We start from the raw sequence: 18422 nt of genomic DNA on the forward strand, positions 1-18422 counted from the left end.
TCATAGTCTTTTAAATACTAGCAAACCTTGATATTGCATGAGATCTTTTATATGAGTGAAAATGATTTAACAGCATTTAAAAATGTTGAGACACTGTCTAATTTAAGTCATAGTATTTTCAAATAAAAAAATCTGAGCTATTTAATTCAGAAACAGAGTACTGGTTGCTATGGTTCTGAGTAGTTACAAGACCAAAACAAATAACTTTCTTTTTCATAGTGATAAAGATGATTAGTAAAATGACCAATAGCTACATATAAAAACACAAACTTCGCTAATACTTATATCTGTACTGACAAAAATATGTATGCTATATATTTAATATTTTATCTATTATCAGTATCACATCAATATTTCAAGACTTCAATGAAAGAAATCATAGCTATAAAATCAGATTTCTTGCTACAATTCTTCATGAGGTATACATTTCTATATTTTAGCATTTGAAGGCTACATACTGAGAGTCTCTTAAAAATGTATAGGCGTTTAAAGTGATTCACCTAGAAGAGAAATGAAAATTCTCAGGAATTGGAAAAGAAAAACAGATTGAGATTTGCAGTTGAGCTCAAGGCCCTTTCATATACCTTAAGACACTGCTACGAACAGCCATAGTGCAACACTCCTTCTATTTCATTGATCTAATTTTTTGAGGTCATAGTTAAGATAATGAATTATTCTTACTGACAAAATATCTGTAAAATTTCAAAATGAGATTTGAAGATAAAGTCGATCTTTCCTACATACTGAAGTTGTTTAATGTGCACCCCCTCCCCGAGCTACCACCATAACCTGTGCTTATAGAACAAGTTCAACTGGTGCAAGCCTGGGACATTAGGTGCACAGAGCTGGAGATTCTAGTGCTCTGAAACACTCACCTTACCCCTGGACCGGGGCTGCATTCTCCAGGGGGACATTTCTAATAATTCTTTCAAACACATCACATGTGTTAGTCAAAGCCTTTTCTACGCGCCATCCAAGAACTGTTCATGCTCTGTGTAATTCACTGTTTATTTGTTTTAACTTCTTAAATCATTTGTTTTATTACCTATTCCTTCAGTCCACAGTAGACGTTATTTCCCAAGTCATTTACAGATTCTAAATAAATCGATGCACATGAATTTACATTGGATAAAAGAATGATCCAAGTGAAAGGTAACGAGGGACTCAATTTACAATTGAAGTGCAAAATTAAAGGTAGAAACCATCGGAATAGGCATGTACTGATTCTCTGCTACCAGAGAGACACTACTGGTCAGCTCATCTGAAAACTCAGACTGACACAAGAATGGCAATTTCACTGGGTTTTCCTGAAGATGCTTTCCTGCCATGCATACACAGTATGGTTATTCTTGTTTCCCTTTCTGATTTATGCTGTCCCCATGTCATGTCAGAAAATCATTCTCTAACATAGTGAGACCTTCCTAGTACTTTCATCAAACTGAGCACATCTCTGTAAGTGCTCACACTACACTCTGTTTGTCTACATGTCTGATTCCCTTTCAAGACCCTGATTCAATGGAAGGCAGGCAGGCTTTGTTATTTATATTTCAACCAACTACAAAATTTCTGGCCAGTACTAGGCACTCAAAGAATCCTTGCTGAATAAGTAGATTTGTTATGGAAGTAGCAGAATTCTGCATACCTATACAAGATGATTTTATTTTTATTTTGAAGGTGTTTAGAAGCCAAGACCCTACTGGAAATGTATTACATCTCATTAGTCTCATATAGACAGTCTAATGTGCAAATGTGATAGGAAAGCACGGATTGTGATGGATAAAATGAAACCTTTTCTAGATCCATCAGCTTGTGAACCAAAGTGGAGCCACTGAATCCTACTGTTTTTTTCTTGCTTATGGCTCTCCTGCCCAGAATCTGTAAAATAATATCTCAGTACGTCTTCATGTGAGGCCACCAAGATGTATCTCATTTATATGCATAAATAATTTCATACTTTCTTCTCCACTTCTGCTCCAGATTCTTTTCCTTGGCATTCTTTTGGGGTTTGTAACTCGAGTTTTGATGAAACCACTTTATTTCCGATGACTACTTCCACTTTCACCTGGCATCAGAGAATCTAACGAGTGCTACCATGTCCAATATTAAACAACATGTATACCTTCATGTTTCAAAACCGTTTAATGTTACAAGATTAAGTATTGAGGAATTTTTTTTCCTTTTTATATTTAATTATTTAGAAGATTGGGAGACGTGTTGGGCTTTTCCACAAGGCTATGCTACTTACACACCAATGTTTTGCAGAGTATGACACTGTTTTTAATAAAACAACTCATCTTAAATTAGCTTGTAACCGTTCTTCTCTACAGAACTCAGATATTAATCTTGGGGGCTTGGGCCAAGATAAAAATACAAGCGGCTTGCATTATATTGCACTTCAAAAGTCCCATTTCCTGTAGGTTTTGGCCCTGGAAGAGATAGGGCTGAATTCGCTTGCTTGCCTCTGTTTCTGAAGGTGGTAAGTCCTCCCCTTGGAGAACCCTTCAGACACGAATCATCTGCTGCTCTGCCTCATGGATAAGCCAGCCCAAAACTTGGTCAGTGGCCTCAATAAATGTCAATGTTGAGGTGATAATCTCTTATGTATACATATAAGTCCTGCAGAATATGCCAATCTTCTTAAAGAGCAAATTATTTATTACTCCAGTGTTTTTATCTGTTGAAAACCACAGGAAGCATGTTCAATGTGGGCTGAGATACCAGCTATTTCAGCAATTATTAAGTTAAAGAATACCTTCTATCATCCACTTACCCTAAGATTAAAGATTACCACAAATTAAATGAAAACTTTTAAACATGTAATTTTATATATTTAAGATTAGTGGACGTTGTATGGGAAATATTGATGCTAGCATTTATTAAATTAATTTCAGTTTCTCTGTTCTCTCAAAAATTAAACCTTAAATGAAGAAAACTACACTTTCAGGAAGAAAATAATTTAAAAACCTCTTGTCTTTGTATTAGATTTTTCACATTGAAAGTGATGATTCATAATGATTTGTAAATATGCTTCTTTATATCTTTGTGGTGTAAAGTTTTCAGTGATCACTTGAACAGCTTTTCAAAATACCTTGCCATGGAAGGTTAATTTGTTTTTGAAGTCCACTCTGATACTTACCTTGAAAACTCCTTTACTGTATCACTTCCTCATCAGCAAATGGGTGATAATAATACAACCAATATAGCAAAGCTCTTGGCAAGTCCAATGAGTTTATTTTAACAAGGCTGAAAGGTCTGTGCAGCACAGCCTTGATTTTTTTCTTCCTGTGAATTATTGGCACCCATCAACATAATATTTTACTTTTTTTAAGTATTGGTCTCAATAGACTTAAATGTAACATAGTGTATAATAATTTGCTGTCTTTGGAATCTGATCAAGTCACTATTTTGACAACTAGAATTAATAAGCCTAACAAATGTTGTACTTGAATGCAGTTTAACATTCTGTATAAAGCTTTAAAAGATCAAACTTCCTAATTAAGTATTCTCCCCATTATCATTTTGACAAAATGTAATTATAACTCATTCTATCTGGAAATCTCACTGTAACATAAAACTTTTTTTTGTTGTAGAACCTACTAGTGTATTCTACTAAAGGGTCTATCTAGCTTTTTGGAAATGCATACAAAATCTTTATTTAGAAAAGTTTCTATTCAGATTGTTAACATATTCCTCAATTGTGTTTTGTGCCTTCATTATTCATTATTCATGGATTCCTTACCATAGCACAACATTCAGTTTGTAAAAGAATTCAATCTCCTGCATGTGTAAACAGAATGTGACTGACTCTAGAATTTGTTCTGAGGCTCTCTCTTCAGTCTAACTGAAGTTGTCATCCTGAGAACTTCACCATGTCACTGAGATTAATCATCTACTGAAATATGGAGAAAATTTTCTTAAATAGAAAAAACCCTGGCCTTCAAGTATATCAGCCTCCAGCAATATGTTTCACTGTGTGTCTATTAAGAGCATGATCTCTAAAATTTAGCCTTATATCTGAAATAGGAAGAAAAGGGCTAATGGTGTAGGGAAAGTAGGAAGGGTAGGGGAAAGGTAATAAGGGAAAAGAAAAAAAATATGAGAAAATGGAAATAAAGTGTTTGTAAATGGGGAGGGGAGGAGGGGGTGAAGGGAGGGCAGGGACAAGAGGAAAAAATGAGAACCAAGACCTGTCATGTAAAGGTACAAGATCCCAATAATGAATGCAACTGTACTATATACCTAAAATGTACCAATAAACTCAATTTAAAAAATAAAATTTAGCCTTATGACCTTGACTAGGCCATTAAATGTTCCGTGGAATAATTTTTTCCTTTATAACCTTCATAGATTTTGATGAAAATTGAATGAGGTAACCTATATAAAATGCTAGAGCAACTGAACAAGACTCGTCTAAAGTTCTACCTATTACAATTAATTGTTTTAAAGATTTAAGATGAGACTTAGTGCCTCAATCTTGAGCAAGCATATTTCTTTCCCTCTAGGACTATGACAAATAGTTTTCCTTCAAATTTCTGTAGAAAATGGAAGTCAAAATGCCTCACTTGTTACTGATAGTTGACTTGAATAAAAAAGTGGGGATTTCTTGATTAATTCAGACATGGAATTCTAGTCAGAGATATGACAACTGTGAAACCTAAGGCCTCTGCTATATTTGTACATGCTACATTGGTAAATATGCATGTTTATGAATATGCACGTAGGTGTATTTTATAATTTCAAATTGCATATATAGTATTTTATACATGCATAATATATAAAGTGTACATATATTTGTTTCATTTCCTGACATATTAAATTATCAGTTAAGTCTCTGAGCATGTGATTTGATGATGACATTTGATAAAAAGAGCTAGAAGGAAGTGATAGAGAACTTCTGTGCTCACAGTTGCTTTAGGTACTTATACATGCTAAACATATGCTTTTCAACTGAGTTACATCCCAAGCCAAGTAAAAAATGTACTTGCCTTTTTTTGTTGTTGGCAACTGCTACAGAGGGCAAGTCTAAAATTAAAAGTGATATAGGGCCAGGGATTTAGCTCAGTGGTTCCGCAGCCTACCTTGCAAGTGCAAGATCCAGAGTGATCCCTGGTTTAAAAAAAAAAAAAAAAAAAAAAAAAAAGTGGTATAAAAGAAAAGAGAAACAGCATAAATAAACCCAGAAGCTGAAGATTGATGATATTAAGTAAGTAAGCCTGTAAGAATTTTTGAAAAAACATAGTGGAAATTCAAACTATTATAGGATATAAAATTATATTATCCACTTAAAGTTATTGATTTCTATAATGAAAAGAGTTTCTGCTTCTGGTAATGGGTTAGTGATTCCTATTTCCTACACATAACATCATTAAACTCTAATAACAGCAGCATCTTAAATGAAGAACTATGTGAGGGGTTTAAAGAATAAACAAAAGAAAACAGATACAGGAAAAGGATAAATACTTAAAAGAAGTAAAACTCATTGGGTGATATTTCAATTTAATTTTTAAATAGGGTGCAGGTCCCTGTTGGACTCTGAAGAGTTGTTTAACCTTCAGTATATCTGTTGTGGCAAAACAAGGGATAAGTTATGTGTTCACTAAACCACAGAAAGTAAAGAGAGAACATCCTGGAAAACAGAGAGCCACAGAAAGGCGACCCCACATCTTGTACATGAACTCTGCTCAAATATTGAACTCTGAACTATGGATGTGTTGGACAGATTACAAGCTGTCTAGTTAAGATTTAAAAAAAAAAACTGAACTGGGATTTAAGAGTTTGGAGACTGAGTTTATTTGTGAAACAAAATATTGCTATTCCTTAGTGAGATATAAAAGGATCATACTCTTTACAGCATATTATTTATAGCCTAGAATAAAAGCCAAATTTGTATGGAAGAGCAGGACATTTTATTTGTAACAAAGAGAAAAAAGGCAATCAATGAAATCGAATCCCAAAATGATCCAGATTTGCAAACATGGTTTCTAAGCACACATTAAAGTCATTCTCAGAAACACACAAGGGACAGGCTAATGGCAGGTATACGTGTGTTTGTGTGCTACCCACTCAGTTCCTCACATAAAACACTGTTACTTATTTAGCAGTGGTAACAGAAAAACAGCTTGATTATACAAACCGAATGCAGCATTATATTCAATTTGTTTCACAAAGGATTCCTTCCTCATAAACAATAATTTTAAAAGTATTTATTTGGGTGCTATGAAGACAATGGGAAAAGCCAACTAGGTATAATTTTCAACTCTCAGACTCTGGACTTGGCTTAAATCTAAACAACTATAATACATTTCATAAAAATATTCCTTAAATTATAAACTGAAGCCTCAGTGGTAGAAAGTTTTACTTCCAGATTAGGGGAAAAGAAGATGTAATGAAAAGGGAAAGAGGATACGGGGCGGCTTAGATGATCTTAGGATAGTTCGATTTCTTTATATGCAGGCACGATGGGTCAAGGGGAGCTTCAAAGTGTACTTCATGAGGAAAATTCCGAATATAATGTAATAAAGTAGTGATCCCTATCTGTATGGACTGTGGTGACAGCGGTGGGAGATAACGTAAAAAGAGGAGGTCAGTTCAGGTTGCAGAATGCTGGCCCAAGTGTGTCACACATCATTCTGAAGACTTCAGGAAGTCAATTAAAACAAAATATTCAAAAGCCCAATGCGATTTCCTTTGGCAAACTACAGATCCAGAAAGGACTTCTCTATTCTTTAAAATTACTTCAATTTCCTAGTTAAAAAGCAAACAGAAAAGCTCTTACAATTTTAGTGCAAATTTAATCTGTCAAGAATCTGACCACATGATAAGTTTGAGTAGAGACTAGGAATTTAAAAATGTGTTACTCAGCTTCTCAACATTTTGATAACAAAGTGTATGTAAGAGCTTATGGTTTGAAAAATTATTTCAACGTGCTAATAGAAAACATTCACCCTGCCTTTGTAGTGGTTGTAGGGGAGTAAATTTAACTTTATCTTTACAAATTCAAACTCATAATATGCAAATTAAAGTTAAATTATGTTTCTATTTTTTCAAAAGTACAAGCTTCTTTCCTAAAGTTCTTTCTGTGGTCATTTTTATTGAGGAAATCAGGAGCTCTATTGTCAGTTTATTATTAGATAGCTATTAAATTACATTTAAAATTTAGAAATATCAATAATAAAGGCAAGCTATAATAAAAATATTACAAACCCTGGTGCTACATAAAAAAAATAATAAAGTCTTAGGGCCTTAGCATGTATTGCAGTGGTAGAGTGATTCACTAGCATTCACTCCTACTTTGATCTGGGAGATCAAAGACAAAGAAATTAAATTATTTGGGAGTAAAGTGTTTTCATCTTTCAATTGTTTTGAGTCTAGATGTGTCCCCTGGGAATATTCTGGGATGTGGTGATAATGGAATACGATACCATCAAAGTAAAACCATGAAGAACAATGGATTTTTATGTCTCTGTATTCATCATGCTTATTTTAGCTTTCCTGTTATTCCTTATAGCTAATGATATTAAGGATAGGAAGTTACACACGTAGCCACAGTCACATTATGTTGCATATCAGTGAGTTATAATGTTGACATAAAAAGGTTAATGGACCACATATCCCCCTCCAACCCTTTTGTGGCAAGGAGTCACGCCTAGCTCACCTAAGGTGATTTATATTAATACATATATATAAATATTCCTTATGTTATATCTTTTCTTAGAGAATATTATGCAATGTTCTGTGAAAAAGACTTCTCCAAAAGACTTCTTTGACATCAAGTCACCTTTGTATATTATCCTAGTACTGTTTCTTTTCCTCATTTAAAACAGAGGGGGAGAGAAAACCTGTAATTTTCCCTGTATACAGGGAAAACTAACCCAATAAATCTGATATTATCATTTCATTTCCTTTTATTTACTGGCTTTATGATGTAGATATATTTAAAGTTCAAGGGAGAAAGTTTAACAAATTGTAATACATTTGGATGTACCAGTGCTCAAGCTATTATAATAAAATTTTAGATAGAACAATCATCAATGCATTAGATTTATTTTTTGTTCAGACACAGATTTTGTTGTTGTTGCTGTTGCTGAGACATAGTACTTGATACCCAAACTTAGGAAAGCAAAGTTTAGTGTGCCTCATGATTTTAGTCTGTGGTCAGTTCATGGCAGGGCAGAAACATGGCAAATTAACATGGTGAGGCAAAACTGCTTAAATCATGGAGTTGGATTTGAAGCAGGAAAACAGAGGTACAGAGGACAGGATGAGAAATCAGATACAGTACCCAATATCGTGTCTTCTTGAGACATCCAGACACATCTACAACTGTGGTTTACTAGTTCCCCGGGCAGCTCCCAATCCAATTGAGTTGACAAGCTTAGCCATCACAATAGTCAAAACAACGTACTCTATTTCTGTTGTGTTTTATTTTGTTTTGGATTTCCAGGTTATTATTTTGTCTTCTGTAACATTGAAATTTTTGCAGCTATCTTTGCCATGCCTGTAAAATACTATAGAATTTTATGAAATTATTTAAAGAGTTAAGAAATTTAACAATTTTTCTTAAATTTCTTGTTTCCTACAGCTGAAATAGAAATGTGTCCTCTCCCTTTGTTGATACACCTCCTTGTGTTCTATTTACCTAAATTAAGATTCTTTCTAATAAACCATATACAACAAAAAAAGGACTGAATAATTGCTAGCCAATTTCAACTCATGATCAAAATAAATCTGTAGGTACCCTTGAACTCACTATATTGCTTTCTTACTCATAGTTATTTAAATTTTCTCAGATACACAATATCTGAAACAAAATTAAATAAAATATATCTAATTTTCTGCTATTCAGTTCTCATTTGAAGTTTTAGGGCTGAAGGAATAATATAGGGATGAGGGCAAAATATTTCTTCTATATGACCAAAGACAAAATGCACAGTTTGCTGTTTTATATTTTATTCTCTTGCACTGATTGAAAATGTCTTAATACAACTGAATTTTGACTTATTCACTCAAACATCAGATGGTGTTAGTTCAACTCCTTTTCATTCTTAGGTGGTCAAATCAATATATTCTTTTCCACACCTTGTGTGTAAGTTGTCAAACCAGAGTCATATCATATTTATGCTCCTCTCTGATTTATGTCTATGGGTTAAAACCAAGTCTGCCTGGCTTAATGCTGCATGCATAAAACAATCGGCTTCACAAACAGCTCACTTTTCACTAAAGGAAAGTATGAGTTCATAAAGCATGAGTTCATCTTCTGAAGATTGTGAGGGATTTAAAGTGTTGCCTCAGTTTACTCATCAGCATTTCCCTGAAGTGATCACCCATCAGGAAGTAGAAGACAGGGTTGACAGCACTGTTCAGAAAGGCCAATGGCCGAGTCACGATGTACAAGGACTTGATGATCTCTTGTGTGCATTGATTCTGCTTCCAGGTGTCCAGGCGCGTAGCAATCCTCACATTCCGCATGACGTGGTAGGGTGTAAAGAGCATGGAGAAGATCACCACTGCCATGATAACTAAGAGGAGAGGCTTTTCAAGGGGCAAGGTGGTAGTGAGCTGCCTGCTTCTCTGCTTTAGGAAGACAGCAATCTTGTAATAGAAGAAGCACATCACAGAAAGAGGAATAAGGAATCCCAACAAGGTTAGGCACATGCTATAAATGAGGTTGTATCGAGGGTCTCCAGAACTTGCATAATCAAGACAGTTGATGCCTTCTTCGGTTGTAGTGGGATTTATAAGAGGAAGTATAGGTAGTAGCTCTAAGGTTACTAAAACCCAAATAGCCAAAGAGATTAAAACAGCAAATTCTTTCTTTTGCAGAAGGTGTTCTCGGAAAGGATGCTTCATGAGCATGTATCGATCGATGCTGATAAAAGTGAGGAAAAGGATGCTGGTGTAGAGGTTGGCATGAAGAACGTACCGGTTGATGATGCAGAACACATCTCCATATAACCAGGTTTGGTTGGCATAGCTTCTTATCAGCATGGGAAGGGTGCACAAAAAAGCCAAGTCAGAGATGGAGAGGTTAAAGAGATAGATGTTACTGCTACTCCAGTTCTTCAGACAGAAGAGGTAGCCATAAACAACAGCAGTATTCCCAAGAATTCCTACACAGAACTCAATCCCATAGAAAATAGAAAGATAGTACTTTTGCAAAGCAACCTGTGCTGTTAGCCAGTTTCTACAAGTTGAATTCCATGCCTAAAAAAAGAAAAAGAAAAGAGAAAGATGAAACACTAAGATCTGATTAAGAACAAAACTGTGCAGAATATAATAACCTAAAAATAACATTGATAGCTGGACTATGGCGAGAGGAATGAACATACTTATAAACATATATACATACAGGTTAGCATACATATATGGTAATATAATATTTTCATAATCCTTTATTGAGTAGTTTGAACTAGGAACTAGGAATGAGGTACTGGGTTAGTATCAGTAGGACAAACAATGTTCCTAATCTGAGAAACGCACAGTGGTACCTTGGTTCACGAATTTAATTTGTTTCATGATTCCAGAAAAGATGGCCACATTCATGTTTTTGTGGAAAAGTTGGCCGCAGTCATGTTCATCACCTGATGAAGAGTTCGCCACAAAAATTATGACGAATGCTTTAGCTCGTGAATCAAATTATTCAAAAACCAAATTGTTCATGAACCAAGGTACCATTGGATACTGTTTTGGGAAGAATTAAAAAAAATAAATGATGCTGTGTAATGAAATATGCTATGGATGAAAGAAAAGTGTAAGGGTAAAAATGTTAAGAGAGTTCTAAGTAGAAGGAGGCAATGAGATAATTTTTATGTAGTGACCAGGTACATGCTTTTCTATGAGACGACATTTAAATGGAAACTTTAATGATGAGCTAGAAGGAGCCATATCTGTCCCTAGAGAGCATGTCCCACACAGAGAAAGAACTGTGCAAACCCCTCAGGTAAAAACACAAGCTGCTTGACAAATAGCAAAGAGGCCAAAGCAAGTGTGGAAAAGTAGAAGAGGAGGAGAGTCTAAGTCACTGTTGTGCTCCGTAACTTACCATAGTCCCCTGCACGTTATAGTCATTCAACAAATTCTGCTGAGTTGAACTGAACTGAACTATAACCTACAAGACAGAGATTGTTAGAATTCCAATATTGCTATTTTAGTAGCTTTTACTTGTTTCCATATTATAAAAAGTTTGCATTTTAAATTAAATTTATAAAATACAATTTGTCTTAAAATATAATATTTTAAAATATGAATTATGAAACTGAAAATCTTCAATGTTCACTACTTGTTGAAAGTTGGCAGCGTATGAGTTCTGTGCTCACCATTTTTCAGGGACTATTCATTTAATATATATGTGGCATAATGAAGCGAGAGCTGTTGTTATTTTTATTTGACATGTGATTTTCCTAAAGCTTGGAAAATTAAATAGCTTGTTTAGTGTGTTCCTGTTCTAAAGTGATATAGCTTACACTGGCTAATTTATACACAATAGAAATGTTTTTCTCATGATTCTTTAGGCTGGGAAGTCCAGGATCATGGTGCCAGCATATTCAGTTTCTGGTAAAGGGTCACTCTTTGTTCCAGAATGGTCCCTGTTGCTTTTTTCTTGCAACAATGATTGCAAGGGGCAAAGCAGCTCCCTTCAATCTATTTTCTACGAGTACTAATCCCAGTCAAAAGGCAGAACCCTTATGAATTAATCCCTTCCCCAAAGTCTTTACCATTGAATCCTATTAGGTTCCAGCATTCAAGTCTTTTGGGGGAGTGACACTCATATTTATTTAGATTATAGTATTTTTGAAATCACATACCTAGGAAAAGACTTTAGTAGTAATACTTTGTGAATATGGACCGTGAAACTGGGCAGTGTGATTCATCCTGATGTCAAATATCTGGTTATGTTTTCTCTGTGGTCAAGACGCCATATTATAGTTTGGATAGGGTCTTTTAAGAACTTGACTTACCTAAAAAATGTGCTGGATCACCTTTTTCTTTTTTGGGGGGGCGGGTACTGGGGATTGAACTCGGGCCCTTATGCTTATGAGGGAGGCAGCAAAACCACTGAGTCAAATCCCGAGCCCTGGATCACCATTTTTAAAAATTAAATCCTATTTATTTCTTTTTTTCAATTAAGTTTATTTTTACATTTTAGGTATGCAATACCGTTTTATTCATCATTGGGATATTGCACCTTTACATGATGCATCTTGGTTCTTATTTTTTCCCCATTCCTCTGCCCTCCCTTCACCCCCTCCACCCTTCCTTATTTACAAAGATTTTGTTTCTATTTTTTCCTTTTCTCATGCTTTTTCTTTTCCCTTCTTTCCTTTCCCCTATCCCTCCTACTTAGCCTTCTCCTTTAGACCTTTTCTTCACACTATTAATTATACAACTTTATCTCTATTTACACTTTAAGTTTTTCACACTAGAGATGCTATTCAGAATTTATACACACGTGTCTTACGTATTTTACTTAAGAGTATGGCCTCAATATGCATCCATTTAGCTATAAGTGTCTCTAGTTTCTCATTCTTTATGGCTGAATAGTACTCCATTCTATTAAAAAAATCTTCTTTTATCCAGTTTCCAGTTGATGGGCTGTTGGCTGTTTCCAAGTTTTAGCTATTACAAACTGTGCTGCTATAAACATAGGTGTGCATGTATCACTGTGGTATGATTCTTTTAATTCTTTTGGAAGATACCCAGCAGAGGGATGGCTGGGTCAAATAGAACCACTATACCTAGTTTTTGAGGTATCTTCATATTGATTCACACAGTGGTTGCACCAGTATACACCCCCACCAACAATGAAGAAGTGTTCTTTTCTCCCCTCAACCCTGCCAGCATTTGATATTGGTTGATTTTCTCATAGCAGACATTCTTTCTGGGATGAGGTGGAATCTCAGTGTTGTTTTCGTCTGCATCTATCTACTGACCAGTGATGTTGAATATTTTTCATGTTTACTTGCTGCTTTTATTTGTTTTTGAGAAATATCTGTTTATTTTAGATGCCCATTTTTGAACTTGGTCTTTATATTTGTGGGGTCTGTAAATCCTACTTATTTCTAATGAAGAAACCAGGATTACAACTAAAATTTACTAAAAATAATCTTATCAAATAGACTTCTGTTCATTAGTTGCAATCAGTGATTCGTTCTATATAGTATTTTGGTAAGTAGAACAAAATCAGAACAATGGCATTGAACTTCTTTTACTAAGAGGCACGCAAACACTCAGTAAAGTTTTTTATGATAAAGGAATCTTAAAACTCACACCTGGTTTTGTGAAGTTCCAATGACTTTCTTAAGTAAACGATTACTGGTATTTTAAAAGTGTTTTATTCATGCAAATATGTCGTAGGACTAGAAAAGTTGAATGTTTTGTTATTTTTAATTACTGGAAAACATTCCAAATTCCTCTGAGCCTCTTAAGTCTTTGCCCATCACTAAGTCCAATACTAAATGAAACTCGGTGAGGTGTTCCTCAGCGAGAGGGTACGTGACTGCTACTGACGAACTGAGTTTGGCTTCACTGAGTTTGGCTTCAAGCTCCATATGAGGTTACCAGACTCAACTGCCCTCTCACATTTCCAGAAATTTATTATATTTTTCAATTTTACATTTTTTCCCAGGTACTGTCAAACTTCTTCCACTTATTTTGCCCTACTCATCATCACAAATCACTAGGAAAAGATTTGCCTTCTGGCCTACTGAGTCAGAGACCAATCCTTGGGATTACTATTCATTCTCAAGTTCTTATGGTTGCTAGGTTGTTGATATTGTCTGTTTCTTCTGTCTTTTCAGTTGGCATCTACATCTCAGCTGCATCTTTTCCATCAGGGTTTAAGAAATGTTGACTTATCAGTCTTAAAAACAAGGAGCACTTTCAGACAACTCTTCCTTGCCTCACATGTTTCCTTTTCATAGCTTGAATTCTGAAAAGAGGCATCTCACTAAGTGTTTTGACATCCTGACACCACATGTTTTGCCAACCAGTTGGCATCTGGCTTCTGACCTACTGTTCCACAAAAATAGTCTCCGTGTTGCTTAACTCAATGGTCACTTTTCACATGTCTTGAATTCTTAACTACTCTTAATACCACGACACTCTTTTGTCTTCTGTGCCATGTCTTTATGTTAGTTTTCCTTCTTTCTCTTTGGCTCTGCTTTGTAGGTTCTCAAGTGCTAAATGTAGAGGTTCTCAAAACGTGGTCCTGGGCTCCTTTCTTTATATTCTGATCAGATGATCTCATTCACTTTTGAGCCTGAATGACCATCTATATACCAATAATTCCCAGATTTCAAACCCAGCTCAGAACTATCCTAACAGCTCCAATTGTTTATTGTTGCTATTGATTAGTTTCTTACAGGCATAAACTCTCCAACTTCTTGACCAATCATACAGCATAGCAACCTATCTCAGTAAAATGGGTGGTTTCATGTCTATCCAGGTGCTCACCACATAAATCTAAGCAAAACCTCTTTCTAATTCAGTAATGAACAAATTGCCAAGATTTTGTGACTTTAATTTATGGATGTTTCTCAAATCTATTACTGTTGCCTCAAATCTTTCATCTAGGCCAAGCCATCAGCATCTTCATATTGGACTACATTGTATTTTCCTATTATCTCCCTAAAAGACTTTTAAATGACTTTCCACAGTCCAAATCCAATGTGGGAACATAATTTTATTATCTGACCTTTGTACTTCATTTCAGCCTCACTTAAGGTAATACTTTTCCTTGCTCATCTTCTTTTTCTTCCTGTTCTGTGAATGTACAGAAAGCCATCCCAAAGTACAGTCCCCTCTGAATCTGTTTGTTTCTCTTGTGACTTTTGACCCATCACATACTATGCCTAGTACCTATATGTTTTTCACATTTCAGTTCAAGTGCGGATTTCCCAAAATGTGTTCTCTGAACCACCTGTTTATTCTGGGCCCTCCCATTTCGTGCTTTCATCGTATACTGATCTTGTTAGCATTTTTCAAAATTTTGTTTGACTCATTGTTTACCTTTCATATCTAGCACAGTGGCTACAGGATAGTAGCTGGTTTGAAAATGAGTGTAAAAGAGATGGCTACTGACATATAACCATTTACAAAGCAATTTTAAAGATATTTTCTCCAAGTTCAGGTAAATAGCACATATACCAAGGTGAACCTGCTGCTCTATTTTGCTATAAACCTGACACTATGACAGACAATCAAAACTGGCAACGTTTTAGTGATATCTGTGATGTAAAATATATTTATACAGAGTAAAATTTAATATTATAGATAGCTGAGGATCAAATTGAGAAATTGAAGCACTTAATTAATAATCTATTCATGAAATTAACAAAAATATAAAAGGCTAAAAAGATATGCACCTAAGTGTTAATAGTTTTATCCCTGACAATCAGATTCTAAATAGTTTTCATTCTGCTTTTTTAATTTTGTGTTAGGGGGACTTTCTGCCTTTTTTTTTAAGCAAAAAGCAGTATAAACATGATAATACTGTTTTAATTTTGTAGAAATGTCTGAAAGGGTAGATGGATTTTTAAAAAGTTAATATACTTTATTTTTTTTTTTTTTTTTTTTTTACTGTTATTGTCAACTCTTTTTCCTGCAGTATTCAGTTCCAGGCCTTCTGGAAGACCTCTCTTTCTTGTCTTCTATGATGTGCCAATCTCCTTATCTCTGTCCTTTCTCTGTTTGCAGACTCTTTGGTGGCTGAACCTTTGCTCAAGTTTTTAAGTTCCTCAAAAATCATTTTTGGATACTTTTGTCATTTTGTGAGTATTCACAAAGCTGGTGTATACACTCGACTTAAAATTAAGATGAGAAATTCATTTATTTAAGTTTTTTAAATTCTCTTTTTTTCCTGTCATAACCAAGTCATATTTCTGCCACTAAAGACTGAATTCTGTGAGTAGTTTATGCAATTTAGGTGCAGCAGAAAGATTTGGTTGCCATGAATGAAAAATGCATGAAGACTTATTCAACCTGAAACCAGATTACCAAGGACTGCTTGATACTCTGGCAAGTTAGGGACCAGATGGGAGGGATGGAGAAGCTACTTTCTGGTAATCTAAGGAGGAAATAAGGATATAGAATATCAGTGCTGAAATAGGGAAAATGAATAACTGATTTTATTCATTACTTTCATTCATTCATACCCTTGTATTGCTTCTCATAACTTGGTTGCTTTGTTCTTTTTAAAAATAACTTCTCAACCTTTATGTACAAAATACATATTAATTGAATAACACTCACATGATGCAAACAGGCAAAAATAAAGAAAAAATAGTCTAAACCAACCATTCTTAGTATCTAAATACCTTTCTAAACTTTACTATTTATGTGAATTTATATTTATAAATATGAAATTAAACTTTTCACTGTTTTATAATCCACTTCTTTGATACATTTATTTCATGCTTAAAATTTTTTTCTAAGTCTTTGATATTTATAAATTATGATTTTATAAAGGATTTGAGGTATTTTAGTGTGGCCATAACAGTTTTACAAATTGGAAAAGTAAGTTGTTTCGTCCCTGATTAAAGGAAAAAAAATTTTCAGAAAAATTAACAGCTTCTATTGCACTTTCCAGTAGCTGTTAGTTATAAGAAATGAAAGTAGGAAAAAAATAGATTAATACTGATTTAGATAAATTATTTGTAACAGTTTTTGTTAAAAAAATATTGGTGACTGAAGTGAAATTATTAGTTCCCCATCCAAAACTATATCTAATCCTTTTAGAATTAATAAGCTAGAAGCAATATCTAAATTATTCATGTAAACAGATCAGCAGTACTCATTTTAATTTGAGAATTTTTCATTTTAAATCTATTCATCTAAAAATGTACATCTTTTGAATTGTGAAAATAATAAATTTGATCTTTTTCAGAATTTAATTTTTTACAACTGTCAAATATTGTGGAATTTTAATTTTTAACTTCTACTATAATGCAGACTTACAAATTATCTTTCTTATTACTAAAAAATGTAAATGAAAAATATATTCATACTAAAAAGATCCACTAATTTGATATTGATTTCTTAATTTTATATACTCCATAAAACACTTCAAAAAATAAGTTAACAAAAAGTTATTACATGACATCAAATTTTATATTTAGTATTTTTCCTTTAAGAATACTTTACAAATTTTGGGACACTCCAGAAGATAGACTAACAGTTTCTGTAATTTTATACTCTTTAGTAAGCTATATTCTTGAATCATCTCGTTTTATGACATATAAATACCAAACTTAATATTTAGGACAATTCTAAATACCTTCTAACACATTATGCTCTGCACTTAAAATATACATGACAGCTTGTTTCATATAGTTTTGTATCTTTTTCTGTATATAGTTATGTTTATTCAAGTGAAACAAATTACTAGTTTTGGTGAAAGCTGTATTACTGAGACACTAGCACATGTGCTACATGGGTTTAAATAAAATACATTTGGCAATGACACTTAAAACACTTAATTTTGAAAAAAGTAAGTGTAAAATTAAAATTTATGACTTCCTTTTATTTTCTTTTGCTGCTTCTCATGTACTTAAGAATAGTTCACTGACAAAAAAAGAAAAAAAAAGAATAGTTCACTGACACAAACACATGCACTGCTCACAGAACACTTTTTAAAAATCCCCCAGCCCCAGAAGGCAGCCTGGCAGTACTTTACTTGACGGAGAGACAGGAGTTGCAGCCCAGCCTTACCATTATGTTCGAATTCCTCTCCCTTTACAGAACCTCTGCTAGCAACTGGAAACAGCTTCTGCCCCAGTGCTGTGCTGCTGGAGATGGTTAAGGCAGGTCTGATTTGCATATCATGCAGCCAAGATTAATAATTCAGAAGACCAGGGATAATTTATTCAGTTAAATTTCCAACTCTGAGACATTCACGTAGGAGAACTTCTGTGCAATGGAGACATAAAACAAATGACTCATTTTGCAGAGAACACATTTAACAGAGTTTGAGAACACTCCATTTAAAATAATTTTATCCACTACCAAAATAATAGAGAAGCATTTCTTATTTGCACATTTAAAAAATAAGGAGTAGTAAACAGTTTATGTTGAGTGTACTGTTGCATGTGCTTTTTCTTTATTTTCCAAAATTTTGGCAAATCTATAATGAGCATACAGTAACTAAACTGTTAACAGAAAAAATTGAGGGAATTATAAAACTGAACATCTGGGGAGATAACTGAATTGAAACCCTGTAACTGTACTAGGGAAGGGATACTAAAGCTTTAGTTTTTTCCATTTTATTTTCTGTGATTAAATTCAAGAGACACATAAAAAATACATCAGGTAGCTATGGATTAGGGAGAAAGGTGTTGTCTAAGTAAGATAACCTTGGGAGATGGCAATTTATGCATCCCGAATGACGCTCTGAGTAGTGCCTGCAAGCACATTTCCTCCATTTCACA

At 34.2% G+C, this 18422-nt stretch overlaps 1 protein-coding gene across 1 annotated transcript; it reads right to left on the minus strand.

Annotated features, from left to right (window-relative positions):
* Window positions 1–9044: 9044 nt before the first annotated feature.
* Sucnr1 (succinate receptor 1) lies at window positions 9045–17886 on the minus strand. Its single transcript, XM_010625325.2, has 3 exons — window positions 17707–17886; window positions 11042–11107; window positions 9045–10203 (listed from the first exon to the last, which is right to left on the minus strand). The coding sequence occupies exons 1-3, from the start codon at window positions 17707–17709 to the stop codon at window positions 9250–9252; spliced, it is 1023 nt and encodes a 340-aa protein (XP_010623627.1). The 5' UTR covers window positions 17710–17886; the 3' UTR covers window positions 9045–9249.
* Between the last annotated feature and the right edge of the window lie 536 nt (window positions 17887–18422).

Source organism: Fukomys damarensis, unplaced genomic scaffold, assembly GCF_012274545.1.
Source record: "Fukomys damarensis isolate Sample0158 unplaced genomic scaffold, DMR_v1.0_HiC HiC_scaffold_37, whole genome shotgun sequence".
Taxonomy (NCBI): domain Eukaryota; kingdom Metazoa; phylum Chordata; class Mammalia; order Rodentia; family Bathyergidae; genus Fukomys; species Fukomys damarensis.

Excerpts from the sequence above, each read along its gene's own strand:
- Sucnr1 (XM_010625325.2), bottom strand. Across the intron at positions 10,204-11,041 it reads ATAACGTGCAGGGGACTATG|GCATGGAATTCAACTTGTAG; the intron begins GTAAGTTACGGA and ends TTCTTTTTTTAG.